The sequence below is a fragment of the Syngnathus acus genome, chromosome 24 (genome assembly GCF_901709675.1).
Source record: "Syngnathus acus chromosome 24, fSynAcu1.2, whole genome shotgun sequence".
NCBI lineage: Eukaryota > Metazoa > Chordata > Actinopteri > Syngnathiformes > Syngnathidae > Syngnathus > Syngnathus acus.
Window position 1 is genome coordinate 7,656,315 of NC_051108.1, and position 13,997 is coordinate 7,670,311.

General features: G+C 43.4%; 4 protein-coding genes and 1 non-coding gene across 7 annotated transcripts in view; all 5 read right to left on the minus strand.

Moving 5' to 3' along the window:
* utrn (utrophin) overlaps positions 1 to 4,459 on the minus strand; it is a 67,468-nt gene extending 63,009 nt beyond the window's left edge. For 2 of the 3 annotated variants that reach the window (XM_037245040.1, XM_037245034.1), the window contains exons 1-2: positions 4,043 to 4,441; positions 2,898 to 3,025 (exon numbers count right to left, since the gene is read on the minus strand). In XM_037245040.1, the coding sequence (XP_037100935.1) occupies positions 2,898 to 2,970 (73 nt within the window). In that variant the 5' untranslated portion in view covers positions 2,971 to 3,025; positions 4,043 to 4,441. Of the gene's footprint in view, positions 1 to 2,897; positions 3,026 to 4,042 lie in introns of all 3 variants that reach the window. The other variant, XM_037245035.1, reaches the window with a different exon arrangement.
* Positions 4,460 to 4,886: 427 nt separating this feature from the next.
* clec11a (C-type lectin domain containing 11A) lies at positions 4,887 to 7,655 on the minus strand. Its single transcript, XM_037245041.1, has 5 exons — positions 7,350 to 7,655; positions 6,827 to 6,941; positions 6,624 to 6,731; positions 6,460 to 6,543; positions 4,887 to 6,165 (listed from the first exon to the last, which is right to left on the minus strand). The coding sequence occupies exons 1-5, from the start codon at positions 7,629 to 7,631 to the stop codon at positions 5,753 to 5,755; spliced, it is 1,002 nt and encodes a 333-aa protein (XP_037100936.1). The 5' UTR covers positions 7,632 to 7,655; the 3' UTR covers positions 4,887 to 5,752.
* Positions 7,656 to 8,977: 1,322 nt separating this feature from the next.
* Positions 8,978 to 9,060, minus strand: trnal-uaa. Its single transcript has one exon. It is a non-coding gene; the product is annotated as a tRNA-Leu (tRNA).
* A 633-nt stretch (positions 9,061 to 9,693) lies between these two features.
* Positions 9,694 to 11,044, minus strand: LOC119118240 (syntaxin-11-like). The gene is made up of 2 exons (XM_037245103.1): positions 10,848 to 11,044; positions 9,694 to 10,746 (listed from the first exon to the last, which is right to left on the minus strand). Exon 2 carries the CDS (start codon positions 10,737 to 10,739, stop codon positions 9,858 to 9,860), a length of 882 nt encoding a protein of 293 aa, XP_037100998.1. The 5' UTR covers positions 10,740 to 10,746; positions 10,848 to 11,044; the 3' UTR covers positions 9,694 to 9,857.
* Positions 11,045 to 11,269: 225 nt separating this feature from the next.
* On the minus strand, positions 11,270 to 13,778 carry stx11b.1 (syntaxin 11b, tandem duplicate 1). Its single transcript, XM_037244470.1, has 2 exons — positions 13,606 to 13,778; positions 11,270 to 12,702 (listed from the first exon to the last, which is right to left on the minus strand). Exon 2 carries the CDS (start codon positions 12,693 to 12,695, stop codon positions 11,799 to 11,801), a length of 897 nt encoding a protein of 298 aa, XP_037100365.1. The 5' UTR covers positions 12,696 to 12,702; positions 13,606 to 13,778; the 3' UTR covers positions 11,270 to 11,798.
* Between the last annotated feature and the right edge of the window lie 219 nt (positions 13,779 to 13,997).

Sequence of the window (13,997 nt, forward strand, 5' to 3'; positions counted from 1 at the left end):
CATTGTAAACATGAACGAGCAAACAGCAATTTACAGGGCAGGCCACGCTTCCTAAGTTCACGTGGTTCTACCCGAGTGATTTTCCCTAATGGAGGGTTTTACAAAAATCCTGGCCTCCTCTAACCACACGGTCACATGATGATGTCACGTGACAACCATCCGAGTCGGTCTCCAAGACAGAAAATGATGAACTCTACCTTTGCTTGTAAAGGATGGGAAGAATGCACAGAATTCCCATAATTTTCAAGCGCATTCCACCCTCCACCCCTCCCCTCCAGTGGTCACTTGTCTCAGCTTGTCCCAGCCGGGCCCGGGCCTTGTTGACGCGCTTTTGCTCTCCAAGAGCGAGGAATTTGTTAGGCCGGAACTTTTTATCGTCATCTTCAACGTCATCGCCGGAGAAGAACACTACAAAGGCAACACGAGTAACACACTGGAGTTACGTTTCTATGGCGTAAAATCTAAATCAGAAGCGAACATACACAGAAAAATCTGTGGACTGGATATAGAGCCTTGTGGGATGCCATCAGACATCAATAAAAAACAAAACTTCCTTCCATAGAGTCTGAGCCTACGTTCTGCCATATTTTAACATAGCTCAGCCAAAATCAAAAAAATGTCAACATTCCTGCCCTCCTCCTCTGCCTTCTGGTCTTTCTTAGCCAGACAGTGAGGGAAGGACCAGAAGAATGCAGCAGAAGCGGAGAGAGGGAGCAGAGGCACAACAGAGGAGAACAGGACGGAGCAGGCTAAGAGTGGGGGAATCATCATGGTAGGATGGGGGCAGGCATGACAACAGATAAAGTCAGTGTTCAAGGCCATCCCAGCGTGCAAGTGGATGGAATGATTTCGATACAAAACAGGCTAGCTTGATCCTAACCTTGAAGTCTGCGGTAAGAGTCCATGTGGAAAAAAATAATCTCTTCAAAATCCTCCAATATGGTGACTAATAGGCTTTGTTATTTATGCTTGTGACATAAAATTCAAGTTTAAGCACACGATGCAGGATGTTTATGTTAAGGTGACGCATGATTTTAGCAGGTGCATTGGGTTTCGTGGAGCATCCAACTTGCCAATTTGTGTTTGATTCAAAACATTTTGGAAAACTAGAGCGATTAAGTTAGCCAAGTTCAAGCAGACTCATTTTGGCTCGTCGGGGCATCTGATAAGAAAGAGCCTCCGTTTTTGCACTTACCAACAACAAGAGTTCTTTCAGCCTTTTGTTTCCTCCTGAAAAAGTGGCGCTTTCTCCATGATGTCCACTTACTTAAATTCATTTCACAAAGGTAAAGAAACAAGCGCGGAAGATGAAAACAAAGGGGTTAGCGAAAGACGGAAGGACAGTACAATGCAAAAGAGGAAGTAGGAGGTATGAGAGCACCCCCCCTCCCCTCGCTATCAGTTGGGGTGCCAGACCGCCTGCAGTGAAAGTGAAATGGAAAGCAAGAGAAGTTAATTTTTCCTGTGTTTTGTATGCTCTCTTCCTTTCCTCGACAGACAGGAAGTAGATGAGGGGAAAAAAAAATCACACAGTTTAAGTGAGCCGGCGGCCTTCTAAAGAAAGCAACGAGTATGCTCTGCAGCTCCAGCTAAGGAGGACTGAAAGTGGGCAAGGACAGAGGACGAAGAAGCCCAGAGACAAAAAAGGGAATTTCCACTGGACTGATTTAGTCACGCTGCCGAGGAGAGGTTTCCCTAATCTCCATCATTCCATCCTGGAATCAACAGACGCATAACGATTAAAAAAAAAAAAAAAAAAGGCCGGACACATTGGAGAGCTCGCCACACAGCGAGCAGCTGGAATGCATCCAATGACACCATCCACCCGGTTGTCACAAAACTTGACGCCACACCCTCTGTTTGGCGACAATGGCGCTCTTCTTCTCAGCCGTTTTGGCTGTTTCACGTCACACCCAAAAAGCGCAAGCAGATGGTCAAATCGCCAGGGATGATGATGAAAGCGCTGATGAGGGAATGACACGAGTAAACAGATGTATTGTGGGATTGGGTAACAAGTTGACATACTGGAAATATATAGAGCATACACAGACCTCAGGGACATTCTGTCAATCAGTAATGGTGGTGTGACTTTCCAAGTGTGTGATTAGCCGGAGCAGGGCTTCACTTCACAGCGCCCGGCGGTAACAACCGTAAATGTTTTCTTAACGGGGCTCGTCTCAGCTGCGAAAACATCCGTTCCACCTGCCTACCCTGCACGCCATTCACAAGGCCACCATGCACTGTAGTTTAAAGCCGTTTCCTATGACCAAAACGAATTTGGAGTAATCCCCCTCACACACACATTGTGAGACCTGCAGAATAGTAAAACCTTTCCCATATTTGCTCCATGTGTTTTTTGAGTCTATAGCTACGCTACATGCCAAATCCCCCCCCCCCCAATATGCCATTAAAGAAAACATTACTTTGGGAGGGGGGAGTGTTGCTAGGAAACCTGAAACTTCGCGAGAGGGGAGCCTTTGTGGTCTGGACACAAATGTAAATTACAAACTGCGACAGCACAGCGGAATTCTTGGCGTAGAATCAGCGGGGCGGGTAGATAGGATAGGAAAGTAAAACTAGCACAGAGCTAGCCGGTGGAAACTTGTTCTCATGGTGGCAAAGTAACCGGGAAAAATTTTTAAGGATTATCCAAAAATATATTAAGCTGTAGTTTGGAATGATCTGAGCAGTAAGTGATAAAACGGGAGTGCCCTTTTTTTTAATGGCATCTCACTATTCTCGATGGATCACTTTTTGTTACTTTCACTTGTCCTCTCTGACAACTAGCTCCTATTACGCCACCAAAACTGCTCTTAACTACTACGAGACCTTGAAAAGTTTTTTTTTTTTTTTTTAATATTGCTCACTTGTTGGCATCAAAGTGTTCCTGAACCTACCTGATCGTGACTTGATGATGTCACTGAACTCCTCATTGGCTCCGCCCTCCGCAAAGTCACCAAGCGACGCCATGGCTGCAGATAAACCCCAGCGAGCGCGATTTTGATCATCCAAGGCGACGCTGCACCTGTGCAAGTGTCAGTCGAGATTCAATCTTTGCACAAATCATAATTTTAGTTAAAAAAATCAAAAACACACGTGTCCAAGGGTGTGGCATAATACAAAAGATGTCCAATGACACGACTTTCTGTCGTTTCATCATCACACTCAGCAGCCTCGGAATGCTCGTGAAGGGAAATACTTGATGTTGCAATAACCTTCTCAACATTTTCATTGTTAGGAAGCTACGTCAGATTAGATAACTATTGCTTGATTACATCATGAGTCCAACCATAAAATAGTTGGTTTACCATGAAAGGAGCTTTCAGTTGGGGGATGCAAAACGCAAAAATAGCAGCCAGAGCAGGACCAGCCATGATAAAGTGAACACGTGTGGAGAAACCAAAACAGGTGAGGGGCTAACACAGGCAATAAATTCATAAATAAGATCAAATTTATTACACATAAAGGTTGACATCCCCTGAGCACAACTTGATGGGTTTTCTCCAAAGCTTTTCTGGATATGTAAACAAACTATTTACAATCAAAACAAAGTCGATACATATATTATAGTGTACTTTATAAAGTCAAACAGTAATGACCAAAATAATTTAGTTTTTGCCACACTTTGGAAACAAATGCAGCCAAAGTTGGGTCACTTTTTTTTTTTAGCATGTTTGATAAATTAAGGTGGGAGAATTCAAAACTGTCATACCATGGAAAAAGGGTGTTGCACCAAGAGTATTTATACCAAGTGTGTTTCTCTCCCATGAATTCAATTGGGCATATCTTCTGCAGGTGCCAAGAGGGTGTTACCTGTTACCTGGGAACACCTAAAGAATTTTTTTTGCGTGCGTCTGTGTACTGTCTCTTTAAATCAGTCATTCCAGTTCCTCTTCCATTAGTTTTGACCAAAACAAATTTACAACAAAAAGTAGGCCAATCAAAACGTTTGGAAATGACATTACGAAAGTTCGTTTCACTTTTTCTGATTCATGTTTTTAGTGTTTAATGAAGCATGCCGAGCCCAAAAGAGACAACTCACCTCTGCTGTCACCGGGAGGGATTACCGCCTCAAAACAAGTCCAAACCGTCAAAATAGGGCCACGAAGTGACAAGCCCAGTCATGGAAATCTTAAAAGTAGATTACACTTGAGAGGGAATTAAGACATTTTCGACGTACAAGAAACTCTAGTGAAAAAAATTCATCCAAAAACTCCCAAAGTACATCCACGGCGAGTATCCACAAAACGCAAGGAAAAGCCAAAGTTGGACGGCTTTTTTTCCCGCGGTAATATCTAGTCGTCGTCTTGAACGTAGGCGACGATTTGCCCTGTGTGGAAATGTGAAATATTTTTGAAATGCGTTAAAAACGGGGAAAATGTGGAGAGAGAGAGTCGCGACTCACAACTTTGTTCCTGGTCTTGTTTTGTAGCAACCCCTTCTGGCGACACTTATCAAGTTCCATAGTGTATAATGGAATAAAAGCGGAAATCCTTTTTTGATTTTTCAAAACAAAGGTTTTCCTGTAAAGTAGGTAAAGGGACGATACATTGCTTATTTTCAGTAAATGTCTATTTTACCTTACTTGCCAATGCTTGCTTTTATTTTCAAACAATAATTACTCACAGTGCAGCTAACTCATGAAGCGCCACGGTAAATATTTATATGTTGAAATATAAAAACAGGAAAAGTGCTGCTCAACAATGGGTGATTTGATGCTTGGACTGCCGCTTTCTCCCCATTAGGCTCACGAAGTTTCCCGACGCCACGATGGAAACATGGTGGCGCGGGGGACGTCACATGCCACCCAATAATTTGAATAGAAACTAAGAATAAACCACGAATCAAAGTTATGACAATTGCTTGTTTCTTTGACAGAAAACAAATTCAATTTTGGAATAAACTTTATTACTCAAGTACTTGTGCAATCAAGACAATTGATGCATTTTGCTATCTTTCTTTCATTTGCACTACAGCATTTGAAAAAACCTACTTCATTAGAATGTGAATTAATTATAGCTCCACGGAGAGAGTATTTCCAGCTTTGTGGATAACGCAGACTAGTCTTTAAAGCCTCTACCTTCTCGGTTGTCAAGGCGGGCGCCTTTGTGGATTATTCTTGAGTGCAGCTCAGTTACACAAACCAGATGTATCAAATAACACGCCTATGGAATGCTGTCGGAGCATTTATTCAATGATATCCAGTTTAACGCACAGTTTCTGCCATCTAGTGGTAACCATTGCACACCACAAAAACGGCGTCCATCTATCAAGCCCAGGCTTTATTTGAATACAATTGTAAAAAAAAAAAAAAAAAACTTGGTCTTGCGAATGGAGTAATCATAGAGGCAAAAAATCTAAGTAAGGAAACAAAATATCTCCTAGTCTGCGGGGAAAAACTACACAAACACGTAATCCACTGGACTGTGGCGGATGTTAAGCATGTGATTCAAACATTCACCACGAGAGAGCGACAGAGCAATTCAAATCATCCGCCCACCATCAATTCACATCGTTACGCAGTCCAGTGCTTACGTGTATGTGTATTTTTGCCCCACAGCCAGGGCCATATTACGAACCGGGCCAGTGGGGCCGGCACCGCTGGTAGGCAGCTAACAATAAGAGAAAACCATTGTTGGTATGTTTAATTGTGTAGTTATTTTTTTGGACAAGGCCCATGGAGCTTTCACCTTGGTGACGAATGGCCAATTTGTATCCAGTTTAGGGTTCAAATGAAAAGCGACGATTTCATCTAAAGCACCACCCTGTCATCAAACTCGCACATGTAGTTCATGGCCCTGTCGCAGTAGTGGTCCCACCAGTCGCCGTCATCGGACGCCATGGCCACGCAGTTTTCGCGCTTGCCACCGTCCGGCTGACCGGACAGGAAGTGCCTGCGCCACTGGAAGTAGGAGACGGGCGTGCCGTCGTCAAACATATACACGCCCTCGACCGCCAGGTCGTTGACGCCGAGCCACACGGGCCAATTGCCCGACCGGAAGAAAGACTTGACATAGTCGGCGAGGGCCTCCTGCTCGCGGCGGTCTCGAGGCATTGCCATGCGACCGCCGCGTTCCAGACACTTCCTGGAAGCGCCCGCGTAGTCCTCATAGATGTGGTACACGAGGTAACATTTGTAGCCCACCCGCAGGCCCTTCTGGCAACCTGATTGGCCAAGAACAAACATGGCATCATATTCGCTTCGGCCATTTTGTACTGAGCAGCCGTTACATTGACCTTGTCTATCTCATTAGTCTCAGTTGGCGTGCCAGGTACATTTAGCCATTAGTTCCTGAAGCCAAAATGTTCCTGGACCTCTCAAAAGTACTAACGCACCTCCCTAGCCGACCGAGTCTTTGTTGTGACCTGATAACTAAATTTCAAAACAGTAGTCCTCAATATGCTCAAGCCAGGGTATCAAAAGATAAAAGCAAGCTAATTGTCTGAAAACAAGCTTACCTTCCAGTCTTCCGGTCTCTTTGCGATTGTCTTTGCTGTGTTGGTAGACTTCTCGGATTTTGTCCTCCAGCTCTGCCACCTTGGCTGCCATGTTGGGGATAATGGACAGAGAAGATCAGAAGAACCAAGAAGTGATGCTGGTTAGAATTAGTGTGACTTAGTACCATCCATCCTGGACAGACGCTCAATTAGCTGATCCATGCTGACATCCAGAGTGTAGTGGCCCACGTTGAGCTTGTGAATGGCCTGATCCATCTGGGCCAGTCTGGACACTATGGAAGAAGATGACAAATTAGCATTATGGAGATAATTATAAAATGTTAACAATCTAAATATCTATTTTTTTAAAATTGGCCTGAGGACGCACAAACATAGTTGTAAGAGGTTTCAAAGTCTGACGCGGCGTTTGTGGGCTCCAATTCTGATGTTGGAAGAATGTCAGGAAGATCTCCTCTAGAATTTTTGTCATCTGCAAAAGGCAACTGACACACACACACACACACACACACACACACACACACACACACACACACACACACACACACACACACACACACACACACACACACAAAAAGAACATAATATTGACATTATTGCTTTAAAATTATTACAACCCTTGCACACGAGCCTTGCAAGTCTGCCTTTGTTTTGAAAAATCAAATGTGGAACTTTTGCTCAACTCTGGTCAAAAAGGTGTCAACCATTACCAATGCTATTCATCAATGATGTCATCGCTCCTGGGAATGGGTCGAACATTCAGCAAATAGTCCTCCCATCCTTATTTAATGCACTGATTTTCACTACTTTTCAACACATTTTAAACAACAAATGACGCTATAGAAATAATTACATGAGTGTTACAAGATTCAGAAGCTCAATGCAATCCTAACCTGTGTTGGGTGCGGTGTCCTGGCAGGAACGCAGAAGCCCAAAGAAGACAAACACAGCAGAGCGAGCGACCTGGCAACGTGTCCCATTTTCAAGCTCCTCACTTCTGGACGAAGTAAACACAAATTCCCACTTCTCTCTCTCTCGCTCTCTCTTTCTCTGTCCTGCTTCACGCCTTCCACATGGACATGACCTAGCAGGAACCCTGGAAAAAATGACCTAAAAAAAATGATGTCAATTTCCAAATATTGCCATTTCATCACTGCTTGCTGCCTGTAGTCCATTTGCTTCTCTTGTTTTCCTTTAAGGGCGTCACTTGCGAGTTGCCAAACAGGAAAGCCTTTTGTGTTTTCCTGCCCCTATCCCATTTCCAGTCTTTGTGTACAAGGTGCTATAAAAAAATCACACTTCAACACTTTGCCATTGATTTTGATAAGCAGATCCATGATAGTACATAAATGTAAATCTTAAGCCTCAATGTATCAAAATTAGGCCTACGTCGACATTTTACAATAATATGTATTATGACTATATAACTTGATTATATTTCACACCGCGCCCTTTAAAATGTGAGTTTGTTCCTTTGCTCTTAGACGTTAAACTGAATATTTGCTCACTGTCAACTCGGAATGATAAAACATTTTTTTAACCTTGTTGCAATTTGCGAATTAACGTCTGGTGGAAGAAGGTAAGCATTCAGGCTTCTGGAGGTTGTTGGCTGCAGTCTGAAGACCGCTCGTTCAGACAGAGGCACCTCAGTTCAGCACACACGCACACACACGAAGTTCATAATTAATGATGATTTTGATTCAAGCTGATGTTCTCAAGGGAGGCTGATTTTACATTACTGAAACTGTGGAGTGGGGAGCAAGTTTGCCTTCTCACAGATGTTCTGGGTTAGAGTCTCGGCTCGGGCTCGTACAACTTTTTTTAATATGTGAAGTTCGAAGTTGAAATTGAGATAAGTTTGATACAACCTTTGTTGGACGGGAGGGCATACAGGAGGGCATTGTGGCAGGCAGCATTGTGGCACCATTAAAATTATTCGAGGGTGCCCTCTAGTGTCGTAATGTTGTCTGTACCTCCCACCCCTCCAGCCAAAATAATATCGTCTGTTACAATAAAATTAAAATGGGTTAAAGAATTTATTTATCGAAGTGAAAGATAAACGAAGTGTATTTTTTCACTTCGATGAATATATTAAACGAAGTGTATTTTTTCTTGTATACGCTTGTGAAGCCATTTATGAGATTAGAGCACTACCGGTAGCGAGGACCAATCGTGTACGCCCGTTTCCTTATCTGACCAATGGCACTGTACTCTGGAGGCAGAAGTAGAACCGGAAGCAAGTTACGGTATTACGAATCAGCATCACATTTGTTGCAACGTTACAAAAGATAATATCATTACGTATTACTTTAATATAGTAATTATCATAGCGATCTGCATAATCATTGCCTGAATAATTTTGACTACGACGACCAATGGTGTACGCTGCAGTAAAATTCTGACGCCTATGAACACACGGCTGGCGAGTTATAAAGAGCAATAAAATTGATCGTAATGCTTTATTGCTGCATGCTTTTTTATATCAGTTTTGACAAACCAGCAGTGAAATTTTAATCAAAAGTACCAGGAGTGGGGTTCGAACCCACGCGGACATATGTCCATTGGATCTTAAGTCCAACGCCTTAACCACTCGGCCATCCTGGTGCGCAGTGCGATTGCGTATCATATTATATTTTATATAAAGAATAGCTACACACCAACGGTATTTGGCAGAGCGTTTTTTCTATTCAACGTGTTTCACTACCTTACAAAAAAGTAAAATCAAGACAATTTAACCCCTTATTATTCCTATTCTGTGCGTTTGCGTTTATCTAATTTAAGCCAGCAGATATGATCGTATCGGGATTTGCGCCACCTTGTGGCTACTTAGCTGGTCACGTGACACACCATTGAAAAACAAAGTTCCTGCAGATTTGAATAATGCCTCACATTTTGAGATACAATCATATCTGCAGGAATCAAGGAACACTTGAATCAGACGGGTGCAAAGGCTCAAAACAAGGGACTCATTCATTGTGGTGAAGCTATCATCTGTGTCCCACCCTACCTTGATGGGATTTTATAATACCAGAAAGCGAGAGGTTCAAAAAGCCTTCTGCTGATTTACGTCGTCTGAATCCCTTTAGAACAGCATACCTGTTGAAATATGTCTAAATAATGTCTCCTTGCTCCCTCCACAGGTGTGTAGGCCTCTGCATTTGTGTTGATTGGTTAGGTTGCATTCATTTAGAGGTGGGTCAACCTGCTCATCACATGGTATTATACCAAAAACATATCTTAATTGATTTAAGTCAATTTTATTTATGGCTGTACATCAAGACAAAAACAAAGAGAGGTAAAGCAATAAATTAATGACATTAGCACAGTAAATACAGTCAGACACTAAAACAATGCCAAGTCTTACACTTCCTGGACTTGGATTTGGCACTTGTGCTTTTTGTTTATTGTCTCCAACAGGGTAGACACGGGCAGAATTGCAAAAAGGGATTTTTTTTCTTGTACTGTATGGCCTTGGTAATCTCCACGTTGACTTGTTGAACATACTGCTGAGTTTTCGACACGTTGGCTTCGATATTGTTCAGCATGGAGCACTGCTCTTCCGTCAGCACGGCCACATCTTGGAACAGTTCGTGGACCTCCCTGAGCCGGGCCTCCAGCGCCACCAGTTCCTTGTGTCGGTCTTTGATTTCGGTCATCGCCCAGCGAGAGGAATGGCCCTCATGCGTCGTTGGCAGACTCTGAGATAACTCGTTCCAGCCTTCGAAGCCTTTGTCTACAATTTCATCGAGTTTCTGGTCAGTGATTTTGGTCCCCAAAATGGAGGCTTGCCTCTGGATTCGTTCCCTACAGATGGACCTCTGCAGTTCTTCTGCCTGGTTGTAGCTCCCCATGGCGGCTTGGAAGGCAAGGATGAGCGAGTTAAACTGTATGCAAGAGATGCGACTCGAAGCGGAGTTGGGCCCGGCCCTTTCCTCCATCTTTTTGCTCTCGGCGGCCAGTGCCAAGATGCGAGTGTGCAGTTGTTGCCCTTGCTTCTGGATCCCCCTGGCGATTTCATCCGAGTCCCGCTTGACGGACGAGAGGTGGCGGACGGTAGTACGAAAGCGCTCGTTGTTCTTCTTCAGGCGCTCCACCTCCAAGAGGAGCAAGCAAATCTCCTTGCGTATAGACTCGGCTTCCTTCAGGATGCTCTCAATGTCCAAAGAGGTCTCGAAGACGATCGACTCTTCAGTTGCTGGCAGCTTGCTTTCGTCATACTCCAGGACGTCCTCATCTTCCAAGGTTTCGCTGACATTGCGCAATTTCTCCAGCATGTCCCGCATTCTGCCTCTGGAAGAGAGCAGACATGTTAGCGTTCTTACGTCCGGTGCTATTTCAGAGTACTAAATGGTTGTTCCGTGAAATCAACCTGCTACTGCAATTTGGCTTACCTTTTTCTGATTTCCTCATACAAGATCCAAAAACGAGGCGACGCAGACAGCACGGCCGCCTCTGATGCATTAAAGCCCAACAACCCGAGAGAGCATGTTCACATCTCTGTTCGAAGAAAATCGGCTATCTGATGTACCGTACATGCAGAAGCCACGTCCCTTTCACGGCCCTTCCTTTCGAGTATTCGTTCTTCCTGGAAGGTTTTTTTTCCTTCTTCACATAGTTTGTTACATGTGAAGGAATTAAAAACCGGGCCGACCTGTTCATTGAAGTCACACCACATGGAATGTTCTGAAAGGTTCTATTATGACTCTTGCTCTCCATATATTTAAAACATGACATTTAAAATAATTTTTAAAAATTCTAATTTTAGAAATCGCTTTCAGGCAAGGGCTAAAAAACAAGTCATATACGACTAACATCTTTTTAATGTAGGTTTTTATGCAGTTTGAATGCAGAGAACAGAATTTTGAGGCGACACAACAGATACAGTTACTGCTATAGAGAAATACAAGGAATTAACATTGGATTTTTTTAAAATTGTGTTGTGCAAATTGGTGTGAAGACAAAGTTTGAGGTCATTAGAAAGCAATAATTTAATAAATCTTAGACATAAAAGACATTTGAATGAACATTATAAACAATTAGATTTTTTTTACAGATTATTTACATAACAAGGGTCAAGCATACATCATTTTGTGGTCCTGAGCACAGGAAAATGCTTCATCTGGAAAGATCAATTTTGTGTTTTGATACAAAATGGAACCAAAAAATAATCTGGAGATACTGTACGTGCTTTTCAACAGGGACGTATTGGAAATTCAAACTATGTGTTTCTGCGCTTCTCATTCCTGGTTTGCGAAAGATGTCAGAAATAGTTCAGCGAAATATGGGGACATGATCATTGAAGTATTTCTCGAAACGCGACAAACAGGCTTCCGCGTCTGGTTTTACTCATAGCAAGGGAAGCAACTACAAAACATCTTTTTAAACGGGTTGTTTCTGTCATGACGTTTGGCCTTGCCGAGTTTAAAAAGCGCTTCCTGCATGACCTCATCCGTTTTCTGCACGTTGGTCTCGATGGAGTTGAGCATGGAGCCTTGATCCTCCACCAGCAAGGCGACGTCCAGGAAGATCTCGTGGACTCCCTTGATGCGGTTCTCCAGGTCCACCAGCTCTTGATGGCGCTTCTCGATCTGGGAGAGAGCAGCGCGAGCTGTCTTGCCTTCCGCCATAATGTTGTCGGTGAAGATGTTCCAGTGGCCTTTCTCGATCATCTCCTCCACCTCATCGCCAGTCACCTCACGACCCACGATCTCCATCTGCCTCTGGATCTGGGCTTTACAGTTGTCCCGGTGGCTCATTTCGGCCTCGTTGTAGTCAAACATCGCGTCGCGGAAGCCGTTGCTCAGGCAGGTGTACTGCGTCCGGGCGATGCGCGTGACGGCTGAATTAGGGCCGTGGACCTCGTCCAGCTTGTGCGCCGTGTTTTCCATGTCCCGCAGGTTGGACAGCACTCGCTCGGCTCGCGTTTTTATATCGCCGCCGATGGCGTTTGCATCTCTTTTGATGGTGCTCATGGTGGTGACGCCCTGAAGCATGCGAGAGTTCTGCTCCCGCAACCGTTTCACCTCCAGGCGAATGAGCTGGACGTCTTTGTGGATGGCCTCCGCCTGCTCGAAGATCTTTTCCACGGCGGGGCTGTTGTCGAACACCACTGCCTCGTGGGGCAGCTCGTCCTCCAGGTCCACGTTACTAAGGGAGTCCGATAAAGCCGACTCGGCGTATTCCATCGACTCCATTTGGCTACCCGACAATTCCTGCATGTTGCTCAATCGGTCCCTCATGGCTGAGCTGCAAAAATGAGAGTTTACAGGTTTTAAATCTACAAAGGTAAGATATTAGCTGAAACATAAAAAAAAAAAAAAAATCCATTTCTTTTGACCTAATTTAGCATTTACCTGGACTTCGAGCCTGACTATATGTTGAGTTTGAGCCAAATCTGCATTAAAGGTTATGATGGCTAAATGTCAACACAAGATATCAGACTTCTTCCTTCAGGGTGGAGTCCACCCAGTACTGGCCCAACAGGTTCTGAATAAGTTACTTCTGGAGGTGTTGCTCCTCACCAAACGGGTTTCTTCAACTCGTCATCTGACTGACATCTTTGTCCGAGTATTCGTTTTGATTCTTTATCAGGGACGAGCGTTCAGCAGATACCATGCTTTTTAGGACATTTTTATTTTTATCAATGCCAATTCAGTGGCGGGAAATATAGTATGATAGATTTTTTTATATCTAGAATTGTGACGATTGATTACCCACAATTCTCCAAAACAAGAAATTAGAATTTGACGTAAAAATAACAATCGCAGAAATTAGGTTGGAATTGACCTGTAAAGTATTTTCCAATGTGTTTGATGAATCTGGTTGATATGGACGTTCACGTTTTGAAATAGACTCCTATAATATATAAAACTTTACAATTCTATATTGATATTAATTGAAATACACCTGCAATGGTAACGGCTCATCATATTAACTTTGACGTATTACTCACTTGATGTTATATTATTATTATTTTGACCGCTATTGCGAGTCTATTTTGTTTATTAATGGTAATTTTGACACATTTTCGGGGTTTTCATGCATTTGATCAATTTTTATACTCATTTGAATTCACAAAAGTGGATTTTTGAATGAACACACCACACAAACCCAAACCTTCATTACGGTTACCAAGTAAAAATGTCTTACCTTTGCTGTTCTTTCCAATGTTTGTCTTAAATTTTAGGTGCCCGTTGTCTCAGCACCATCACACAATGCAGGAAGCAGCAATTGGGGGCCCTAAATGTGCATGCAAAGAGCAGATATCTCGGGCTGCCTACGTCGGTTGGCTTATGTGCGAATGTCAGAAGGCATGAGGCAGGAATGCAGACCGGTGGGTTTGTGACGCAATGTAGGACCAAAAAAAAAAAAGGTGTGTGAGCAGCAGCTGCAGGACCGACCAGACGTTGATGCGCTTTTCTGCACCAATTTGACCCCATTGTGCACTGGGTTTAGTGTGTTTAGCGATTTTATTCATAATAGCTGTTTCAAGTCTTTTTAATTGTGTTGATGATAATTCTAATTGAAGCAGCCCAGCTACG

Bases quoted from the DNA above. Each gene is read 5' to 3' on its own strand.
- clec11a (XM_037245041.1), bottom strand. From the start codon at position 7,631: ATGGACTACAGGCAGCAAGCAGTGATGAAATGGCAATATTTGGAAATT. The intron at 6,942-7,349 runs GTTAGGATTGCA...TGTGTGTGTCAG, and splicing joins GGACACCGCACCCAACACAG to TTGCCTTTTGCAGATGACAA. The intron at 6,166-6,459 runs GTAAGCTTGTTT...TTGGCCAATCAG, and splicing joins AGAGACCGGAAGACTGGAAG to GTTGCCAGAAGGGCCTGCGG.
- LOC119118240 (XM_037245103.1), bottom strand. From the start codon at position 10,739: ATGCGGGACATGCTGGAGAAATTGCGCAATGTCAGCGAAACCTTGGAA.
- stx11b.1 (XM_037244470.1), bottom strand. From the start codon at position 12,695: ATGAGGGACCGATTGAGCAACATGCAGGAATTGTCGGGTAGCCAAATG.